This window comes from Meriones unguiculatus, chromosome 1 (assembly GCF_030254825.1).
Source record: "Meriones unguiculatus strain TT.TT164.6M chromosome 1, Bangor_MerUng_6.1, whole genome shotgun sequence".
Lineage (NCBI taxonomy): Eukaryota > Metazoa > Chordata > Mammalia > Rodentia > Muridae > Meriones > Meriones unguiculatus.
Window position 1 is genome coordinate 137,320,088 of NC_083349.1, and position 24,093 is coordinate 137,344,180.

At 39.5% G+C, this 24,093-nt stretch overlaps 1 protein-coding gene across 4 annotated transcripts in view; it reads left to right on the top strand.

Moving 5' to 3' along the window:
- The window catches only part of Etv1 (ETS variant transcription factor 1), an 87,179-nt gene that overhangs the window by 27,796 nt on the left and 35,290 nt on the right, over positions 1 to 24,093 (top strand). For all 4 annotated transcript variants that reach the window (XM_060367327.1, XM_060367330.1, XM_060367324.1 and 1 more), the window contains 2 exons: positions 18,882 to 19,011; positions 21,986 to 22,174. In XM_060367327.1, coding sequence (XP_060223310.1) covers positions 18,882 to 19,011; positions 21,986 to 22,174 — 319 coding nt within the window. The remainder of the gene's footprint in view (positions 1 to 18,881; positions 19,012 to 21,985; positions 22,175 to 24,093) is intronic.

Genomic DNA, 24,093 nt, shown 5'->3' on the forward strand with positions numbered 1-24,093 from the left:
CTATGAAAATCTCTATCCTTGTGCTTTGAATTGGAGAAATGTGGTTAAGTCCTGTGCACACACAGCTTCAGCTCAGGGACCCTGAGTGTTTGCTTAATAAAATAATGGTGCTCCCAAAGGGGAATTTTTAAATTTTAGTTTGGACACTGTGTGTCTCTGGGCAGTGTATAATTGGGACAAAGCATTTGCTAATATTTGCTGAAATTAATTGAACGCCATATTTTATCTGAACTGTTTTTTAAAAATCCTTTTCTGCTACATATAGTATTGATGCTATAGACACTAGAGCCATGTGCTATAATCCGCATGGTTTTTACCCAGGGATCCGAGTACAGTATGTCCTTGTACATCTGTGTTCAAATCTCTGTTGTTGACTAAATGGTGATACAAGCAAGTTAAGATAATTATGTCTCAGTTCTCTAAGGACTAAATGCTACCTGATGGTAAGTGACTCAGGTATAAAATGAGAGTATATCTTTTTGTGTTTCTATAACATTGTACGCGTTTATATAAAATCTATACATGTTTGGCATGTAGAAAACACTACATAAGCTTCTATTCTTTATAAAAATATAGTGTACAAGCTATCTCTGCCTTACTCTAAATATTATTAAGTGAGATCATTGTAATAACTTACCACTTTGTAGTATGTATTTTGTTTGTTTGCTTGTTCCTATACTCAGGATTTGTATCTATAAGTCCTGGCCTTTAGCTCACACCTACAAATACTGGAAGATGGCTGCCAAGGTTGTGACCCTTTCTGCTGATCACACTAAATAGCTCAATACATTGTCACAGTGACATTGAGAAGAAACTCAGAAATGTTGCCTCAGACCTATTGACACACTGACCACAGGAATTCAGAAATAGAAAGTCTCCTTAGAACCATTCTGATCCTTGTAACAGAGACCCAGTCATAGGATCTGCTAGCATCTTATATTTCAGAATATGAAGTCTGGTTGATCAAGGACACTAACCTGTGGGTCTAGTAAAATTGCTTACATCTTCAGTGTTTTTGTTGATTTTGAAGTTTATGTATTCACTGAGGGGGAAAAGTGTTGATTTTTCAATTAAGATGCAACCTTTACAATGCACTGCATATTAATTATAATGTTCACTCAGCCTGAAGAAAAAATTTTTACCAGTTAAATAGTAATAATCAAGATGAAAATTGCATTAGAAGGGTGTTAATTTTATGATCATCTCAATTTAAATGATAAAAAAAGCCACAGGACTTTTGCTGTGATAGTAATTCTACTGAGGCAGTATTCAGTTTAACACGCAGCCTCCTTGAAGCCCATTTAAAAATAATGGGCTGTTGAAATTGTGGATGGCCACAGATCACCCTTGTAAAATGAATACTTCTCCAGCTGCCAGAGTCACTGTGCTTCAACAGGACCAGATGTGTTTGACCAAAAGTATCAGTTTGGTGGTTTTTAACAGAGGGAAGACCAATAGTCACAGGAAAACAATTGAGAACTTAAGTTCCAACAGTTGGAGTCTGCATGCTGAATTTATGTAAGAGTAGAAGGTAGTTTTTCTACCCTCCAAATGGGGCATCTAGCATCTGAGGACTATTTAGCATTGTCGTAGGACCTTAAAACAGCTATGAGTTTATACTGTAACAACAACTTGGTGGCACAGCATGCTCAGATTCAGTCCTAACTCTGGACTTACCACTTTACAGTTTTCTAAATAAAAGGTGAAATTAGTAGGGATCATGAGGAGCAAAGGAGCTGTAATTCATCAAGATTTTAACACCTAGTCTGGAAAGACTCAATAGCCATGTAGAGGTACGGCGATATCAGGATCTATTCAGTATGAGTTATTTTTTGAAGCTCTGAGAATTTTATAAGGTATGTTAATTGCAGTGAAGATTTACATAGTGATAGCAGCACTACAGTTGAAAAGAACATGAGGTGGCTATGCCTAACTATACTATGCAGCCACCAAAGACTTCATTTTGTGATGGGAGGTCATTCCTGATGCACATCTTCCCTAGGCTGGTGAGAGAGATAGTGGAGAGCAGGTCCACTATCCCTGAAAGGGAACAAGACTAGAGATGGGACAAAAGTACATTCCAAGTTTATGGAAGACCCTGCTTATCCTGTAGCTTGTGTTGCAATGTTGTCTGTGCATGTTGATCTAAGCGTTTTCTTTATTATAGTCATGGTTGCCAGTTGAATAACAGCAACAACAACATGGTTTCTTTAAGCACTCATCATTTTTGAGCCAGTTTTAAGGTCGTTGCATTTTAGAAGTTATTTAATTATACTTGCATAGTTAGGATGCAAAGATAAATGGTTATTCATTTATATAAGAAATAGTTCTTATGTTTTTTTTTTTTAAAAAAAAAACAAAAACAAAAACAAACAAAAAAAACTTGATTCTTGCCTTCAGAAAGCATTCTGAGAAGCTTCCAGGAAGAAGGGAGGCATGCTGGGATTATTTAAATAACAGTTGTCAGGATCAGCTCAGAGAGTGATGGGGTCCTGCGAGTCAGGCTCAGTCCCCCTTTACTGCTTTCTTTTTATTTTGTCTGTTCACCTGTATGTTCATGTGTGGCTGTCCCGTGGTTCACAGATGGAGTTCAGAGGGAGTTGTGGGAGGCGGTTCTCTTTCTACTATGTCGATTCTAGAGACTGAGCTCAGTTTTTCAGACTTGGGAACAAACTGAGCCATCATGATGGCTTCTCTCCTCTTACTCTAACCTTGGCAAGTCACTACACATCCCCAAGTTTCCTTTCTGCGTCCTCCAAAGGGACTAAGGACAGTAAGGGTAGAATGAGGATAAAGGTATTACTTTAGATAATAGTAATAAGTACTACTAATAAGTAATTGTACTACTAACTACTAATAAGTACAACAATAATTACTTAGTATAATAAGTAATAGCAATTACTTATTAGTAGTACAATTACTATGATAGCCGCAATAAAACCCAAGCACAGATTGATGGTACAGACCTTAAGTTTGATGTTTTTTGTTTTTCTGTGATTAAGATATCAATATAAATTGGCATAGTTGAGAAAGGCCTCATGAAGAAACTGAATCATGCTTCTGAACTACAAACCAAGCTTACAGAAGATTAGAAATGACAGGATCCTGGCAATTCCCTACCCATTACATCTGTGCTTGCTAGACACCAACAGCTCTTGCCAGCACTCCCTCGGTGGTGAGCGTTCTTCCAAGCACCCTATGTATCTTAAGGCACCTGATCTTTCACAACAACCTAATTTTTGGTGAAAACCAGCACATCCTTTTTAAATTTTAGTTTTTATTATTTATTTGTCTATTTGTTTTTGGTTTATCGAGACAGGGTTTTTCTGTGTGGCCTTGCCTGTCCTGGAACTCACTTTGTAGACTAGGCTGGCCTCAAACTCAGAGATCCGCCTGCCTCTGCCTAAGGAGTGCTGGGATTAAAGGTGTGTAACACCACTGCATGGCCTTCTTTTATTTATTTTTATTTTTATTTTCTGAGGGAGAAGACTACATTAAAAAGAAGGTAAGTTTGGGCTCACCACGACCAGTTATTAGATTTTTCTCAAGAATTTACTTTCACATAGTGCCTCATGTGGAGCTGTGCCAAAAACTGAGGTATTGAAAAGCAAAGCAGCTTGCTCAAGGCAAAAGGCAGTGCTAAGTAGTGACAGCAGTGGAAAGTTGGCAAAGAATTGTCAATATATTTGTGTGTGCCGCTCATTGTGTTAGTGAAGGGAAGGTCTTTGGGGTGGGCGGAGGCCAGGTGTTGATGTCTGATGGGCACTGGACAGTGGGGAGGGGCAGATGGAGGTCCATGTGTTGAAATGAGTCAAATTCTGTGAAGTACCAAAAGTATATCAGGTGCATTTGGGGTATATTTGATGAACAAATGATACTGGAAATTTCTCAGGATGAAGTTAGGTAGCACAGTATTGAGAAAGAGAAGAGATAGACACCAAAGAGTTTCTGTCAAGTGTATTTTAGCATATCAGCACTCTTGGACTCAATAACCATGTTTACAAAAAAAAAAAACACACATTAAATGATATACCTTGTGATGTTATACTTTCTTTTGGGATCTGATGTGATAATTCACAGAAGCATGAATTGGCTAAAATTCCTGCCTGTATAGGAGGGGAAGGGCAGAATAAGGCTTTATCTGACCTTTCAGCCTCTGCACACCCTCAATTTAAAAAGCTCTATTTACTTCCAAGGGGCCGGGAGGAAAATGCAAACCAGCCTATTATGTTTGTGATTGTTTTGCAGCTGGTATCCATGTGCTTTTGCAAAGCTTATCTTTTCTACTTTTTTTATGTGCGCACTTGGAAGCCGAGCAGAGTGCTTTTTCGTTGTCACACTTTTTTAGTTTCTTGGAACTATTAGCTACAAAGAGGACTACGTAAACACCCTCCTCCCTATCTTTAACTGCTAGTATAAGTTGCTGAACTTGTCAGCTGGCTCCAGGACAATGATGCTCTAAAGAATAATGGAATTATGATTCTGGGGGGAAAAACCAAAAGGAAAATGCAACAGGAAAAAAATCCATTCTATGTGCAATCTCCTATATTGTGTCGTGTTGGTGAGCAAGAAGGCTACTTGACATTGGCATTCTCTATGATCACTAAATTATAGGAAAACGATACTGCCTAATCTACTGTTTAAGAGGTCCAAAAGGTTAACTTTAAGTAGATCAGCATAGCAATAAATAGGATTTTGACAGTTTTAACGGAGGCAGCCAAACACTACAATCCATTTTTGTTGAGATATGTCACTTAGACCGTAACTAATCACAATCACACGTTAGCATTTTCATAAGCTCTTAGTAATATTTCTCTGAGTGAAATTTTTGTGAAATAAAATCAGATCTAGAAGCTGTGTTCCAGCTCGCGCCTCTATACAATGAATGACAGAAAATCTTGCTTTGTGAAAGGGTCACTACTGTGTGTGTTTTGATGGTCCCACAAAATGTGCCACTCAAGATAGAAATAAAGAGGCCTGTAGTATTCAAATATCATTGTGTGTGTAGTATAATTTCCCATTTCCTGTGGGTCCTTAGACACTGTGGCTTCCTCGCTATGCTCTGTGCTCTACTGTTTGTTTTCATTGTGGAGACTGATTTTATTCTGATTTATAGTTAGCAAGTCAAAGCAAAAAATATACATTAGACTGTTGCCATGACACTTTTGTTGTGGAGTTTAATTGAGTGGCAGGTGAGATATCTCTGTTGTCCTCAGATCTGGCTCAGGCCCCCAGAGATTGTACCGTGTGGTGTTGTCCCGTCCAGAAGCCTGGAGAGACTTGTGAGTAGTGTGTCAGGAAGGCTGTAGAGTAGAACGAAAGGAACAGGAATCCTTGAACTAGCCTCGGAGAAGTTATGTCAATAAAATATAATAAAAATTGTAAAAATAATTTTCTGTAAATTCTTTGGAAACTTTTCTGATTCTATACATAGAGCAAGAATTGAGAACACCTTGTAGTTTTAAACATAGGCAAGTAATGAGGATTTGGGTCATCCTTGGTTATGAACTCCAGCTATTCCAACAATTACACAAGATCACATCGGCTAAGTCAAATATAATCATATCTTTCTATAAATATGTCTTGTTATTAATTGCTGTAAGGTACTGAAATTAGCTCCAACAAGCTAAATATCCGTGACTCCTGAGTGCTTCTCAGCTGTTCATTCTCAGGATTGGGAAGGTGGCTAGGCTTTTCTCTTAAATGCTCCTCAAATGCTGTAATATGACCTGTTTTTTTCTGCCCGTAACTCTCATCTGGCTTCCACTTTAAAATGAAAGTTACTGTATTCCAGCATTCTTGGAATCTAGTGTGTCCATCAGCTATGTAAAAGCGATCAGTGTGTTTACTGATTGTTTACAGTTTGTTCTTAAAATGCTTGCCAAGTCAGACTCTTATGTAAGTGTCTTACTATGGTGTCTGCCTACTGGTGAGCTCTTGGTGATGGCTGAGCTTATCTAAGTCTCTTTTGTTTGATTTCCTTTATCAGTGCCTTTGACTTCTTTGCTTCCTGTTTAATTCCTACAGGTTGGGCTTGTCCAGAGAGGCTTAAACTCAATATTCTGGTGCCTCTCTTTGTGTATTAGATGTTATTGCTTATCATTTAAAAAAAAATTATCAAATGGGGTGTTGCAGATTGGGAAAGAATGTGCCCCTCCCAGTTCTACTCGTGTCTTGACTTTTTTTTTTTTTTTTTCGGATTTTCAGGACAGTGTTTCTCTGTGTACCCTTGTCTGTCCTGAAGCTCACTAACTCTGCAGACCAGGCTGGCCTCGACCTCAGAGCTTCAGAGATCCACTGCCTCTGCCTCCCTACACTTCTTACATATCTCCTATTTCTCCTTTTTTTAGTTTTTATTTTTTGTGAACCGTTCTTTAGTTTGTGTATTTGAGACACAAGGTAGCGGCAGACACCCAATCTTCTGCTTCGTCACCCTGGGGAGGGGCATGTGTGAGATTATAGCAGTGCACACCACCTGCCCAGATTCTGCCGGGAAGCTCTTGTTGGTGGTGGTGTTTTTGTTTTTTTTTTAAGATTTATTTAGCTTTATTTGAAGTGTATGAACATTTTGCCTGCATGCATGCCTGTGTTCCACATGCAGGCTTGGTTTCCATAGAGATCAAAAGAGGGTGTCAGAACTCCTTGAATGAGAGTTGCAGAGATGGCTGCGAGTAGCCAGTGCTTCTCGGGGGCAACCAGGGCTTCTAACTGCTCTGTCATCTCTCCAGCCCTGTTGCGTAGTTCTCCACCTAGTAAAATTACGTGGAAACATTTCAACGGGGTAAAACTGCCTTCACAGCCGCTTTATAAGAGCGTTGACTCACACCCACTCGTGCATCAGCAACTTAAACATTATGGGGCATTTTATATCATAATATTCACATTATATTTCCATCATTTAATCTGTGTGTGTGTGTGTGTGTGTGTGTGTGTGTGTGTGTGAGTGTGTGAGCTGTGGCACATATATAAAGATCAGAGGACATTCTGTGGGAGTTGGTTTTCTCCTTTCCCTGCATGAGTCCTCTGCAGAACTGAGATGATCATGCTTGCCAGCAGGCACCCTTACCTGCTCAGCCACATCACCCATCCCACTACAAGGCATTTTGAAGGACCTTCCTCAAAGTTATTTTAGAATAGAAATTATATGCATGTCCTGTTAAATTAGCAGTTGTTTTAAATAAAACGCATGCAGAGGATTTACCTGAGGTGGTATTAACAGCTGGAACACAGCCAGGTGACAGAGCATTTCTGAAGAAGGTGTGACTGTCAGGAAAACTGCTAGGCTTCTTTTGCAGTCACTGTATCTTTGTTATTTTGGCAGCCTGTAAAGGTTTATTAGTATTTACTGAAAGGTACTTTGTGTGTGTGCGTCTGTATGTGTGTGTGTCTGTGTGTGTGTGTGTCTGTGTGTTTCTAGCCAGCTGGCTTTCTTTATTTCTGGGCAAACTTTCCTAGCTCTGGTACTGAGAACATGTTTTCAGCTTTGATTGTCCACTGTCAGGGTCTTTTTGAACAAGGAGCCAAGTGACTAATACCGTTTGAATTGACGTCAATCATGTCCTTTGTAGGGTCACAGAAATGCAGCAGGTGTGCTGAGACCCTGTGAGGCCTGTTCCATACCTACTCTACATATTATTTTGGTGCTAATATGGTCAATTTAAGATTATGAAAATTGCAGGCTATTTTTTTTTCATACAGATGAAAAGGAAAAACATGTAAAATTACTAATCAAACACAAGGATTCAGTAGCTTATGAGGAAGTGGGACTATGCAAGTAGGAATGAGTAACCTTGTAGCCAAAGGATCATCCTGGGGAGGGGCTTGTGGAAACAGTCAAAGCAAAAATATCTAAAGTGATAGAACAGTGAAAATTTATTAGACCTGCGTATGTGGTGTATTATAGGTTATAATGTCAGCTCTCTCTCTCTCTCTCTCTCTCTCTCTCTCTCTCTCTCTCTCTCTATCTATCTATCTCTGGGCAGTATACCCTGTCCCTTATTTCTGGGTTTACTAGAAGTCTTGTCCGAATCACCCCTAATACATGTGAGGTAACTTCTAAACTTATGTCCATGTTGGTCTACTTCTGAAGACTTAACCAGAGAACTCACTTAAACAAATATTTGTTTTACTACTTACTTTGTTACATTTAAAATTGAAACACAGGTTACGTTTTCCTTCATAAAAATAGTGGCTGCCTGCCAGACTTGTTTCTGACACACATTTATTTACTTTGTGTGTATATGGGTGGGCGTATCCACACCACTGCACACATGGATGTCAAAGGACACCTATGGAACTTGCCGTCTTCTCAGAATAAATCTTGGGGTTGAACTCAGATCCTCAGCCTTGGTGGTAAGCACATTTACCAGCTGAGCCATCTTGCTCAGCCTGACTGCTGTTGTTTGGTACTTACTCCACAGGGATGGGCAGTTTTAGTATTTGGCAGGATTTGGAGCAATGTAATATTATCTTATACTTTGTTTGGCCTATTAGTATGGTCCATAGTTAAAGTAATTTATATGAAATTTTTGGTTAGATTTTTTTTTTGTGACCACAAATTAATTAAAAGAGAAAATTGAAGGTCACATTTATCATTTATTGCTTTTAAGCAGTTCAATTTTGATGCTGTCATCTGTACTTACTGTTTTCTAGTTACCTTGTTTTTTTTTTTTTTTTTTTTTTTTTTGGTCTTTTTGTTATTTTGTCTTTTTTTTTTTTTTTTTCCAGAGCTGAGGACCGAACCCAGGGCCTTGCGCTTGCTAGGCAAGCGCTCTACCACTGAGCTAAATCCCCAACCCCTACTGTTTTCTTTTGTGTGTTATCTGCTTTCTTTTTTTTTTTCCATGCCTTTATTTATTTATTTTCATTCATTCGTTTGTTTGTTTATTATTTATTTTTGGCAGTGAATTTTGAAGAATAAAGTTAGCATACTTTTTCTGAGGTATTTGTTAGAGATTGCCCTGATTATCTATGGAGGGGAGCACCTTCAGATTTGCTCTAGGTGTTGGAGGAGGTTGGGATGCCCAGCTCTTTCTATGTAGGAAGGTGGTCTTCGAGCTTGCACAGTGGCCAGGGAAGGGTGCCCTTGGTCTCTGGCTGCAGTGTTCCATGTCTTACGACATTCCTCACAGCTTCTTCATGCAGAATTAGAGATACCAGGACGTGTTGGACTATTCCGTGCTCCATTCAGCTAGACATAATAGCTTCTTTCCTTGTCCCTCCCAACTTCACATTACCTATTTGAAAGAAACCACAGTTCAGGGTGCAGAGAAGTAATCTTCCCTAAAGCCTATCTGTGTCAAAGCACAGTAGGGCAGATTCACTAGAAGAAGAGGGTTCCCCTGTTCAGAACGGTCAGACTTTAGGTTAGGACTTTATTAACTAGGGCATCTTTAGGGAGGTGTGGATTTAGGTGGATTTCCTCATTTGGGAACCTCATTTCGATTGATTAGATCTGTTTCTCAAATAGCTGCAGCTTGTTCTGTTTTGTTCTAGCCAGTTGGATGTGGAGTGCTGTATGTTTGGGCTCATGGCACAGAATTTGTTTCCAAAAAAAAAAGTGTCATGCTGCTTTCCATCTACTGGACCGGTAGGGGTAGGAAGATCTGACTTGAAGCCAATGCAAAATGCTAGAGTGATTCAATTTGGATTGTTTCTGCATTAGGCCTTCGTTTCCCTGTTCCTACCCTTCTCCAGATAGAAGAACAGGTTTCTGCCAGGGTGTTGTTGCTGGCAATTAGACTGGGAAGGTGAGCATCATTTAGCACTGCTAAGCTGAAGAGCCATTATACAAAGTTTGGGCTTGAAATTTAGAGGAGTGAATTAACACGTTGTACATCTAGTCTCTTTATTTTTCAATTATTGATGCTTTTAAAATTAGAAATATAACTTTCTGTTTTTGATCCTGCCTTTTGTTTTATTATTATGATATCTTTCCCATATCAACTAGAAAATAGGTGGTCAATGTAATCAAATTTAAAGGAGATTTGAAACACCCTTTAAAACAGTGAGTGCTTTAAAATATCAACCATATTGCCTGCACAGCTTTCTAATGTGCATTATGTACCTTCCTTGCTTAAATATAGTACTCATACTTGATTTTACTTTTTCATAAGGATTAAGGGTCATTGTGAATGTGAGCAACTATTATTTCCACAGTGCAAGAATGCCTGGAGCAGAGCTTCATTTTCACAATATGGCATCAGAAAAACATAAGCCTCCAAGTCTTGTATGAGATCTTGGGCATTTTTCTCTTGTGCCTATTCAGCAGTAGCTCTGCTACTAACCATTGCTAGCTGAGGAGGTCCCTGAGGATAGATGCTATTAGCATAACATTCATGACTAGAGATGCTGTGTGTGCTAGAGAGAGAGAAATGTAGATGACAGATAGATGATCAATACACGATAGACAGACAGACAGATAGATAGATAGATAGATAGATAGATAGATAGATAGATAGATAGATGATAGGAAATGTTAGCATGGACATATGTGTCTACATGTAGACACATGGTGACTACATGTTAGATAATGGGATAGGTACTCACATGCTTATCAGATAAACAGGTGAAGTGAGCTCTGTGCAGATATTGAGGGAGTTGGGATGGGAGCAGAAGAGAGTGTTGCGAATGTGAAAACCCAGCTCTTGGCAGAAGGTGCCAGCCCATCAGTCAACCATTGACCTGCATGTCATGGTGGAATGTTGGCCATTGCCATGATGTTGTTTTGTTGTTATTATTCCTTACTGGTTGATTCTTGTTTCAATTTTTAAATCACAAAATTAATTTGAAGCTGAGATGTTAAATGATCACAAGTAACTGAATGTATCCTAGACCAGTTGAAATGTTGGCAAGCTTTGATTGAGATCATCAGAGCTGGTGGGAAAAGTCATTTTCCACTGAATGAGAGAAGTAAACATTACATTTCCACCACACTTTGAGGATGAGGCATCTAAACCCAGAATGCATATCCATTATATTCTGTTAAGACGCACGTTATAATGGTACTTTGCAATGTACAGACAGTTACATTGGAAGGCCTACTTTCGTGGAATAGTTGTTCCGATAGGTCATATTTTCATCAGGAAGTCCGTTCTGCAGTCTGTGAGGATTCTGGGCTTCTATTTCAGCTTTGCCTTCAGGTCCCAAGTCTGTGTCCATGTGACGCTGAATGGAGGTGTGAGCTCCAGGGTCACCTCCAGGACCTTTTCACCTGTGACCTGCCTTTGCACAGGTGTGCCTCTGACGGAATTATTCAGAATTCCTTGACACAGAGAGCATGCTCAGTGCTGTTGATGGGAGTCACTGCAGGATTAGGTCCTCTCTCAGGCAATTCACGGATCCACTAAGATGCCCTGTTGACATCAGGTGTCTCCTGTGCCTGGAGCTGACCTGCTGTATTCTTGGGCCTTTGTCTTAGTATTCCTATAATCAAACGGATCTGGGGATTCAGCCAATACTGTCTCAGTCTCAAAACTTTGACCATACATAACATCCTGAATTTAAAAGTTCTGAGGCTCAGAACAGTGGTTCTTTCTCATGATTACCAAAATCGTTTTCAGCTGTAAAAGCATCAAGGGGCCTACTACATAGCAGATCCCTGAACCAGCAACATCTCCTTAAACGTTTTGGGTTATCTTTCTCAGATCTATTTAAAGAACCTTATTTAAGAAATAAATGGATATCATGTTGCTGTGCTCTGGTCTGAATTTCTGCCTCAGAGATGTTAATAGGTGAATCTATTTCCAGATACTTCCAACAACGGAAAACCATGAAAACTCAAATCAGGGTTCCTGCCCTTAAGTGTGTTTCAGTTTGCATTTTGATAGCAGTTTAGAAATGTTATCACTTGTTTTGTCACAGACATAATTCACATCTTTCTTCCAGGCACTGTAAACAAGAGAAATGGTTTAATGGCCCCATAAAGGCACTCTGCTGATAGCTGAGATTAGTCTCTTTAGTAATGGATGTCAGGGTGTGTGTGTGTGTGTCTGTGGTGTGTGTGTGTGTGTATGCACAGGGATGGTAGGGAGAGCTTGAAGGGTTCAATGTACTGAGAAAGAATCTTTTGAGAGACTTGCAGCTCAAGGACCCTCTGAGCTTCTCTACCTTGCAAGGTGTATTTACTGAACACGAGACATTGTTGTCTTTACTTGTACAGAAATAAACCTTCCCCCTGGCTTCTGAAATTGACCTGAGTACTAATTGAGGTCCCTGCGATGCATTTATCACCTGAGCTTGAAGTGATACTAACTTAAAGTGAATGTCTCATCTACAGAGTGTGCTCCTAACTACATAGATTTGTATAAAAGGCCACATGCATTTTTCATGGCATGCTTGTATCTACTCTTAAATAATCTAATTTATGTACCATTTTTTTTAACCTTTTACAGAGGTTTTTTTTTTTCCTCCTCCAAACCACTTCCACAGCCAAGTAATTTTTTTCCCCTACAAGCACTTTGAATATCTACAACATGATTTGTTTTTGTTTTGACTTTTTCAGTTATATTTTCTAGACAGGTGTAAAAAATTCTACATGGTAGATGTCATCTGGTCTAAGTAAGTGCTTTGAGATTCCTCACGCCTCATAAATTTGTAGTGTTTTAGAGTTTCCATTTTGTGCCATTTTTCACCAGCTTGTTTGCGTAGCACTGTGAGTTGATTACAGGAGGCCACACAAAGTGTTGCTGGAGCCCAGGGACCTTTGCTGACAAGGTTAGCAGTGCTCACAACCACACCTCACTGTCAGTAACTTCTTCTGTGTTTGCTTTCTGCCTCATAGCTGTAGACCATGATCTGAAACAAGGATCAGCTGTTCTCTGGAAAGGGTCAGATGGTAAATGTTCAGGCTCTGTGGGTCCTCTGTCTCTGTCCTGACTGTGCAAGTCAACCGCTGTGGCTCAAACTAGCCCCAGACTGTCTACCAGTGAATGGGTGGGAAAAAGTCACCTTAAAAATGCACTTCTAAAAACAGGTAGCAAGTGGTAGGTGGCCACAGCCTGTTATTTAAGAAATCTCCAAGTAGATTTATCCTAAACGTCGTGTTTTGGTTTGGGGGTCTCGTTACCTATGTGAGGGGACTCTGGAGGCTGCTCTGTTGCCTTCGTTTCCTTTAGAAATAGTGGATTTATTGTAAAGACCTGTTTCTATTTTGACAAGAACTAAAATTAAATGTTTCTTTTCCCAGAGTAAATGTTTTATATTCATAGAAATTATTCTGTTTCACTCTTAGAAGGATTAAGAATTAAAAAAAAGAGTGAAAACTCAGAGCCCAGCCCACTTCCTGCTTCTTTACATTCTCTGGCCACGCCTAGAAGGATGCTCGAATGTTCTGTTTTGAGTAACCCAGGGTAGGGCAAACTCTCAGTGTGGGGGAGCACTGTCGTTGTTTCAATGTAATATGAGTAGTGTGAAATTTTAAATGTCTTTGGTCACAGGAATAAATTGAAAGAAGGCAGAATGCCTAAGAGCAAACACAAATGCTCTGAGAAGTTTTTGCATTTAGATACACATGCCAAGAATGTATTAGTAACATCATGCATACCGCTGTGTGTTTCACACACACACATGAATTAATCAAACATAAGGAATATAGAACAGGCTAAGATCTTCCCTAGAAGAAACATTCTTTAGGAATCTAAACAAGAGTCCGACTGGCCCTGTATATGCCCTTGATGGTGTGAGGCCACCTCGTTCCGCACCTGCACGCTTAGTTCCATATTGCCTTCTGGCTCTTGGCGCCTACTGTAGCATCTAGCACACAGTAGATACAGCAGCTACCTAAAGAATGAACGACTCTGAAACAGTGGATATGATTTTATATAATGTTATATTGTGTTCGTGAACAAGAAACATTTTTAAGTAAAACTGTAAACAGATTTTAATTTTATTGCAACCCAAGTCCCAAGATTCTTTTTGAAAGATTGTATTTGTCACTGTTTTTAAAGTAGGGCCTCTCCTAGCCCAGGCTGGCCTTGAGGGCCTTGAACTTCTTATCCTTTTCCTTCTGCTTCCCCGTGCTGGAATTATAGTCATGGAATAATACTTAAATTTTAAATTAGATATATTGATTGTACTTTATATGTGGATGTTTGGTGCATGTATGTAGGAACATATGTGCCTGGTGCCTATGAAGGGCAGAAGAGTACATGGGATCCACTAGAGCCACAAATGGTCATTATGTAGATGCTGGGAATCGAACCCCGGTCCTCTCAAAGAGCAGCAACCACTGAGCCATCTCTTCAGCCCAAGGTGCCAATTTTCAACTCATGATTATGTTTTCTTAAACCTTTACCTACACGTCATGCTTAGCTTCTTTATGACTCCTTTAGCTTTCCATGACTGCGACTAAATACCCAATAAAATAAACTTTGAAAGTAGAAAGATTAATTTGGCTAATGGCTTCAGAGATTTTCAGTGGCTGGCTATACTTCTTTAATCTGCGGTGCACAATACATCATGTCAGCAGAAGCTTTTTACAGCCGGGAAGAGAAAGCAGCACCAGGGCCTCAGAGGCAGACTGCAGCATCCCAGCTTCCTTCCACTGTGCCCGGCTGCCTGGAGGCTCGTTCTCCTCACACTGGAGACTAAGACTTTAACAGTTGAGCATTTGAGTGACAGCCAAGTCCAACCTTGACAATCATAAAATGCTATGCAGATACAAATCGTTTTTCAAACATGGTTGCAGTTTCCTACTCAGCTCCTAAACTCACACAGAAACTCCATCTATTTGCAGATGGCTGTGGCAAACATGGTCTGTTCTCAGCAGAAGGTTACGAGTAAAACACCTTATTGTCATGATTAAGAATGATTAAGAAAGTATTCTTCAGAGAGAATTTAATTCATTCTCTCTACCTACAAGTTATTTTATGTTGTGTTCAAAGATGCATTTTTGAAGTAGGATCCTTGCTCTTGGAAGGTAAGGGTAACTCGTGCTTCTGCAGTGTTGTGAATGAAACGTTTCCCTTTCTAAAATGTAGGGAGCAAATGGAAGGGACTAAGCCAAGCCTCACAATTCACAGCTCTAAAATGAACACAGTTACTGAATTACCAGGCACTTAACAATGAATACCATAACCCCTAATAAACTCTCAGATTCAGAAGTGGTTATATTTATTTTGGAAGTGCATATTTTTAAGTCCTGATATTTTGGAGTTCTTAAACTTAACCGTTAGACAAACTCCGCCATCATTCGCCAGCCTTAAGATGTGGTTTTAAAGGTCAAGCGTCCATCAAGGCAAGGAATGCAAGGCCCGTCTCTTGGGTGTTCTCTCTGCCTCTCTCTAGAAGAGCGGATTGCTAGAGATGTGGCTTGGAAAAGTTTGCATGGGAACCCTGTTTGAGGAACTCTGAGTTCCTGCCTGTGATGAACTCTGAGTTTCATACATAGATAAATGATCAGAGTTTCATGAAGTTGGGAATAAAATATCATTTCTAAACACCATCTCTTTGTCAATGAAATGAAGAGACTAACTCACTTGATTTAATTCACTTGAAAAAGGAAAGATTCACTTTAATTAAACTACAAAACAATGTGGATGCCTGCAGGTCTGTATTCCAGACCCAGGCAGGACCGCACTGGAAGCGGAATGCTAGCAGCCTCGGCAGCAGGCTGGAGCCATGTTCAGCGAAAGTAATTTAATTAGTGTTGATCATGACTCCAGATGATGGTGATTTGATAAGGAATAATTTAGTACTTAACAGCCTTTTACATGCACCAACTGCATGTGGGAAGGTACAGCAAATTGCATGAAATGAATGTGCTGCTTTCTCTTGCGCTGGTGCCAACGATCTGGAAAAACCTCCTATTAGCTAAGCCTCAAGTCCTGCGCTGAAATACACCTAGCCAGCTTCCAGCTCCGTCCTCTCTGCTGGGAGTCTCTGCATCACTCGAGCAAAGGTAAATAACAGAAGTTTGTGTACATGAAGTCATAGGTAGGATCCCCAGGAGGCGGGCTAAAGCGAGCCACGTAGGGGATAAACCACAAGGTCTTATGCAGAAAGTTGGAGGCTTCAGTTTGCCTTTAAGCTTTATACGTCACCTACAGGTACAAAAATAAAGATAAAATAAATCCTGGTCGTTTTATATCTGTCCCGTTAGTCATTCGGTTCAGGACTAGTAAAGATGAATCAACTCCTGGCTCATGAGTCTGTAAAGAGAGCGGAAGAGAAGGAGGGCAGCCTCAAGCTTGGTATCTGAACAGAGTTTTCAGGTGCTGAATCTATCTGAATGCAATGTTCGCCGGCGTTGCAAAACCTCACCTTCGCGTCAGCATTTGTCCAGTTACGATAATTCCCTGGTCATTTTTGTAACATAAAATCATTACACAGCCAGGGCGGTGACAAAAATTACTGGGAATAGAGCATTGGTCAGGGTGCGGTAACATGTGCTGTGGAGTGGGTGGTTTAAAAACCAGATATGGTTGTCTTGATTTCTAGAGGCTCCCGAGCCAGATGAAGATGGGAACAAGGTCTCTGGAGAGTAGGAGAGAGGGAAGACCTGCTCGGGGGTTCCTCCACCCCGACTCCAGTCTCTGCCACTTTCCCATCAGTCTTTGGCACTTCTTGGTTTGCAACATCTTCAGCTTGCAATATCTTCCTTCTGCCTTCAGCTGCATGTGTTGGTCTCTTGAGTTCCTATCCTGATGTCCACATCTCCCCTGGGTTTGAGGAATGCGAGCCATAGCATTAAAGCTCACCTTAATGACTCGATTTAAATGAGCCTCCAAACCAAGTCTAAACATACTAAACACAGAAGGAAATTTTTACACTTGCAGCTAGCTTAGCTTTGGAAACTTACAGTTAGTTCTGAACTCCGTAGCTGTGAGAGTGCTTTTGGATGCATTGGAAGGTGCTTTACTCCTTGTTATTTCTGAATATTTTTCCATGCAGAGGCCATACTTTACTTATTTACCTCCACCAGTGAATATTTAAAGCATTTCTTGCTTTCTTTTCATGAGTAAAACTTCCGCAAACATTCCTACGTCTTCTGGAGAACTCATGAACTATACACACACACATACACACACACGAGAATATTCACTAGTGTAATTACTAGATCATAAGGTACATTCGTTTGACCCTGAGAGTAGACACACGCTTTTCTGAGATGCGTATACCAACTCATGCTCTCAGCAGCATGAGTGAGCGGTCTCGTTATTTTGTTCTTCAGTTTCAGTACCGTCAAACTTTTAAAGCTTAGGTTTTCCAATTGAGCGTTTACTGATGTTTTACCATTTTATTGGCATTTTCCTGATGAACGAAAACTTTAGTTACATTTGTATTCATTTTGTGGCCTATCCATCCCCCACCTTCCTATTTGTATATTTTCTTTGATGAACCACTTGTCCAAGTCTCTTGTCCGTTCTAGTTGGCTACCGTATTGCTATGCAGGAATTCCTTTTACGTTAAATAAGAATTCTTTGTCAGATCTTCCTGTTGCAAACAGCTTGAGCTTATGGCTTGTTCTTCATTCTTCTAATGGTGCCTTTAAGGAGTCAATTTCAATTTTAGTAAAGCATAATTTGTTAAGCTTTTCTTTTGGGTTAAGTTTACTCTGCAAGCTGTTTACTAATCTTTTTATACCTGTTGGGCAAAAAGTCTTAAAATATAGAAATATCACTTCTTAGGACTTAACAAAATTTTATTCATGTAAACTAAATCTGAATTCTCAGTTCTTTATGTTACTTTTTTGAGGGCAAATGTTCTATGATGCTACAGCTTTTTCTTAGGCAAATATAAAACCTAGGTTTTAATTCAAAGTGCCAGAAACTGAGCACATGCATTTCACTATCTATATTCAAAGGACTTGCAAATAATTTTAAAAGTTTTGCAAAAAATACCAATAAATATGCTGTAACATGCACATCTGTTATTCCAAGAATTGCTGAACTCGTACCCACAGACACGTTTCACCCAAGTGTTCGGGAGGAGAGTTTTCTTGGTGAACACTGTGGATGCTAGTGTGGGTTTCTCTTCCGTGTATCACAAACTTCATCAGGACATTTAATAGCGAAAGAAATCTAAAGAGTAGAGTGAACACTTGTGTTCTCACTGGACTTTTAAAAATATAGTGAAATTTATTATTTTATTTTATAGTCATAAAATAAGCACATTTTTGTGAATGTATATGCATTTCTTGTATACATTTTATAATATAACCTATATTAAATTAAGCACAATGAATGTACATTAAGTGTAACTGTGCTTTAAACATATCTACATGTTAATTTATATAAAGAGAAAACACTATTTGATAAAGAATTATTTTTATTGAGGATTACCTGGGTAAAAAACTTTCAGGTATCATATTTTATCTTGATAGTTTTGGTAATCAGATAGGCAGGTATTTTAGTTTCTATTTTAAAAATGACCATCATTCTTAAAGATGTTGGTTTCCCTGACCCATGTACTATTATGGCTTTCGGTTGGACCTACACCTGGGTTTTCTTTGTCATGAGCCATGAATCATTGCTCCTGAAGCATTATGACTGAATAATGCTTAAAGCTTTATTCCAGTGTTGGCTAACCAGTTGCATTTTTTCTCTGTTTTAGTCATTGGAGAGCTTTGTGACAGGTTTTCAAAACTTCTTTTCTGAAAAATGAATTTGTAGCATTGTTAATATCATCAAAGCAAATTACTAGTGATTTGATTTGCATTCAGCAAAGAAAAAAAAATCAGACTTGCATTTTATTACCCAGTAAAAGCAGGAAAAGGGTCTGCAGAGCACAATTTCTAGAATCCTTCAGGCCTCATGAGTTATCAAATGCTGTTTTTCTTATAAGCATAAGGAATGTTAATGATAATTTAAATAAGAGAAGTAAACAGACTAACAGACTTAGTTCCTAATTGAATTGAATATTGGTATTTTGTTCTGTTTTAGTGGCTTTTCATGGCCTACCACTGAAAATCAAGAAGGAGCCCCACAGCCCATGTTCAGAACTTGGGTCTGCCTGCAGTCAAGAGCAGCCCTTTAAATTCAGCTATGGAGAAAAGTGCCTGTACAATGTCAGGTAAGCAGCCCTGTGCTCACAGACAGAGCATCATCCCTTTGTCAGACAGAATGTAGAGTGATACGAAAATCTCACGTCAATTTTATGGGTTACATCTTCGTTACATAATAACCTAATTAGGTAATGTATTCAGCAGAACGCTAAAGACCCATTTGCCATACAATCACACACTTTAGAATCATTTTAAAGTAATAATTCTCATCTTAATCACTGGCTGCTTTTCTGCAGTAGTAATGCATCTCAGGTTTGAGAAGAGGGTCTTATTTGGCACCAGCAGCTTTTGAAGGTTCCCATCAGAATGAATGCATTATGTACTTTAGATAGTTTGTAGAAAAAAAATATAGATAACATTTGGCAAGCAAAAGCGGTACATTAGTTATCTGACAGGCTTTACAGATGATCTCTGAGATGCATTCATGGACAAATGCAATAAAACTACAATTTTATAAGGCTTAGCCAAGGCTATTATCTATTAAAAAGCCAGTTGTTCTTGAGATGATAATAAAGGGTGGTGCATTCAAAGTACATTGTTCATTTGCTAGAAAATTTGATAACACATATGTTCATTAAAAACCCTTTGTAGTGAATTGCATGCTTTTACTTTTCATCTTGCCCTCTAATTGCATAAAAAAAAAGTTGGCTCTAGCTATTGACTATTACTCTTGATTACAGTAGAAACTTAGTTCTTAAAGGGAGGTGGCCTAAGAACTTATAAAAGATGATTCCAAATATTTGCACTGTTTTATAAGGCGTATCGCTTCAAGCTCGTAATGCATTCAGATCCAGTGGAATCTTGTGTTATTCTGAATACATCTGCTATATGTCCTCTTTCACATCTGTTATATGTAAGAATCAAGAAAATTAGATTGTACCATCTCAGGGCAATTTTGACCAATGCTGAAGTCTTTTGTTCTTGTCTGTTTTGAAATTTATTGTTTTATATCTGACTTTCTCAGAGGCTCACTAGAGCCTGGAGTTATGAGGCGGCTCAGTTGAAACTACAAAGTTTTATAAAACAGATCTGCTGTAAAAGTGAACTATGAGGGCATGTTGAGTTCCCATAACATACTTGTATGTGTTTGGAAATGTAGTTTTATTGTTTGCATTTGCTCCTTAAGGTGTATATAACAGTACAATTATTTTAATATTGGATAATTTCCAGGCATTGAACCAGTTAGATGTAGAACTCTCTGTGTAGTTCAGCATTAATTATTATGGTGGCCATAAAAACACTATTTTATGCAATATATCTTAGGTCCATACATTAACAGTTGAGGAATTGGCTGACAATTTGGAGGAGTTTATGTAAACCAACATCTCTCTCAGCATATATAGTGTACATAATACATTCTTGAACTTCATATAAATAATAAAATCAAATATAACACCTTATGGGAGAAGAGAGTATGTTTAGGATAATTAGTCATTTGTTTCCTTTTGTTTGTTTGTTTGTTTGTTTGAGGCGGAGTTTCTCTGTGTAGCCCTGGACTTTTTGGAACTCTCTATGTAGACTAGGCTGACTTTGGACTCACAGAAATTCACCTGCATCTGCCTCCCTGGTGCCGAGATTAGGGCATGTGCCATCACCACCCAGCTTTGTTTCTTCTTTCTTATGGGAAAGACGTAAGCAAGCAACTTAATGAAAAGAATTTGTTTTTGTTCAGAAATATCAGAAAAGAAAATAAATAGGACCATACACAAGACTGGTTTTTGTTTTGGCTGGGGAATGTCATACATGTGTATAATGCTATTTGATTAATAAATCTATTGCCCTGTTCGCTCCCTTCCAGTTCCCCTCTTTTCTCCTTCACCAGCTCCCCTTCCCAGTGTTCTTTATAAGTACAGACTGCGTTAAGGATGGAGTAGTTGTATGTAGCACCAGCCCCTGCATTTCAAGAGAGCATATTTAAGCCTGGATATTATTCTTTTGTAGTAATAGGGAAACTGTAGGTTTTCACACATTAATCTGAACAAAAATATTTTAAATTTCCTAGCATTAATTACATACGTACACACGTACATATATACATATATGTGTGTATTTGAGAGGGGATCTCACTGGTCGCACTGGCTGGGGTGTGGAACTCAGTCTATAGACCAGGTTGACTCACAGAGAGCCTCCCGCCTCTGTTGCCACCAAAGCTTTGCACCATCTTACCCAGCTCACGTTAATATTCTTATTTGAAGAGTAAATCTTGATACTTTACGTGGAAATATCCTTTCTTGTTGTTTAGAAAGTCAAATCTGATTTTAGTAAGATATATTTCTAGATCGGAGACATTAGTTCAATCATATTCGAGAAAGCCACACTGTGGAAAGCAATTTAAATTCATAATATAAAACAAAGAGCTTTTTTTGCATTTATAATTGAGAGTGGAAGTTAGTCTATGAAAAATAGGATTTTATTCTTAAAATTATTTTGCACTCACAATCAAAGAAAGTTCAAAGCCATCAGAGACATTTTAATTTGCCTCATTAATCTTTATTATCCCATGTGAGGAATTCAAGGCCAAACATCATTTAATACAAAACATCTAGAAAGGCAACAGCACCGCCTTAAATTCCAACACAAATAAAGGCAAATCCAGCATGGTCTCTCTTACCAAGCTAATAGTAGGTCTTGTTTTGAAGTGTAATATAGAGGAAGAATTACGATCTGGTATTTTATGGTTTAGGAAGGACCTGTTACTGAAAGATGGATGTTGAGAACAGATGGAGGTGATGGCGATCTCAAAGCAGTCTTCCTTAAATAAGTCGTCTGTGTCCTGAAAACTTACGTTACAAATATTCATGTCATTTTAGAACTTGAAACTCTATTTTCTGTTTATAAATTTATAAATTCTAGAACTAAAAATCAAAATCCAAAAGCGTTTGGTTTCCTCATCACTTACGTCTGAGACAGGTCGTCTCTCGTAGGACGGGAATCTTCCTAATTGCTCCAGCACTGCCCACACTCTCTTTTGTTCTCTGGTAGTGCCTATGATCAAAAGCCACACATGGGAATGAGGCCCTCCAACCCCCCGACACCATCCAGTACCCCTGTCTCTCCGCTGCATCATGCATCTCCAAACACCACTCATACTCCGAAACCTGACCGGGCCTTCCCAGCTCACCTCCCTCCTTCTCAGTCTATACCAGACAGCACCTACCCCATGGACCACAGGTAAGCTGCAGATACCCGCCTCGACAAAACAGAAACCTCCACCAGCTTCAGCCCTCATGGCTGTTCTGAAGAGCGCAAGTGTTTAAGGTAAACATAATGATTTTGAACACCTGTACAATAGTTTCAGCAAAAGCTTATTCTATCTATACTAAAAATAATTTATGGAGAAGATAATTTGCAAAAAAAATTCTCTTTTAAACATGCAAGTTGTCTGATAAGATGGAAAATTAATCTGTAGCCTGACATTTGAACAGTTCTCCTTAACTTCTCTTAAATTGCTTCACTTCGGTTCAGCTCATGCATGTGTGCACTAGTTCTGCGAAGTTAGGAGTCATGAGACTTTACTAGGTGGCCTATAAAACTAGGTTTGTTACTTTACATCAAATGGCTTAGTCTTACAGAAATACTTAGTCTTACAGAGTATAACTTATTTGGTTAATCTATTTGCTCTCCTTTTCAATGACTATTTAATGTCAGTAGAGCCAGGACTATGGGCATTAAGAATATGCTTTAGAGAAATAGCTGGCCAGGTAAGTGTTACTTAGAAAAAAACAAGGCAAGAAGAGGAGTGTGGGGACCAGTGAGAGGGCTGTAACAGGGGATTGTTGACACTTAGGGAGGAGAATGCCCAAGTCTCAGTATAATTGCGGAGGAAGCTCTGCTTCTCTCTGTGCCTTAGAACACGGGCTCGCTCTGTCCAGCTAAGTTTGTCCCTTCTGCTCTGTTACCCGTTACCAGTGCTGTGCTGGAAACTCTATAATAATAGCCTCCATGGGAGAAGACAACCTTAGCTGGACGGAAGTGATCATCACACACCATTGTAGGCTGCATTAGATGCTTCCAAGAACACAAGGAGGACGAAAGTTGTTAGGGAATTTGGAGCTCGGGGTTTCTATTTTGTTTTAAATCTGCCTTTTAGTTGAAAAGTTGTATAATTACATTCTTACTATAAGGTTACATTATATTGTACCCCCAAACTAAAGTTGGATCCCCCCAAATCCCAAATTTTTTCCCATGGACTACCACCATAACTGGCTGAGATCCATCACTGTAAAATAGCCGATTGAAGGACTCCTAGTCAGCAGAGGAAGCAGGCATACCACAGGCAAAGCTGGATGTACAGAGAACCACTGCACACCTCAGTCTCCTTGCTCTGAGGAACAGGATGAAATCACAGTTTCCCAGGTGAAACAAAGCCATGTCCTCTCTCTGCTCCCAGGACCTGGCCTTCCCGTTCTTTAGTTACTAAAATGTCTCCTATTTACTTTTTCACCCCATAGACCTGAGATGTATTTAGAGTGAAATGCGATGCGCATATGTCTAAACAGCTCTGTAAATACAGAAGGAAGACCGCCTACGGCAGGGTGGGCCATTAAACAGAAGCACATGAGCGAGACCCAAAAAGACAAAGCACTCTCAAAGTTGCTTTTGTCCACTTCTGAAGACTCGCCGGAATTTATCATCGCCATGTGTCCTGTAGTTCACTTGAGCTCTGAATTATAGGTTAGCCTGTCTGCTCTCTGTGCAGGCTGCTCATTTCTCAGGCAAGGTGACTGCTGAGTAGGTAGTGTGCTTAGTTTTAGATGACCTCACTGGAGGGCTTTAGCCAAATCCATTTTGGTATCTCAACTTGAAGTCAAATACTTGAGACTGAGAACAGCCGGCCCGGAACTGTAAGAGGGGAGCTCGGGGTCTTTTCCCACTGCCCCCCAGCTGAGCTTTGAGGTTGGTACCAGCTGGCCAATCCCGGGAAAATCTCTGAAGCCGTATGTTTCTGATGAGGATTTCTTAGAGGGCTCTGGCCAACAAATGGCAGTCCCTTGGATATAAATGGCAAATTGGCTCTGGGAACAGATCCCTTCCCCAGATAGCCCCCTCCAGCCCAGGCACCCCACCTCACTCTGGGAACGGTTTACAGC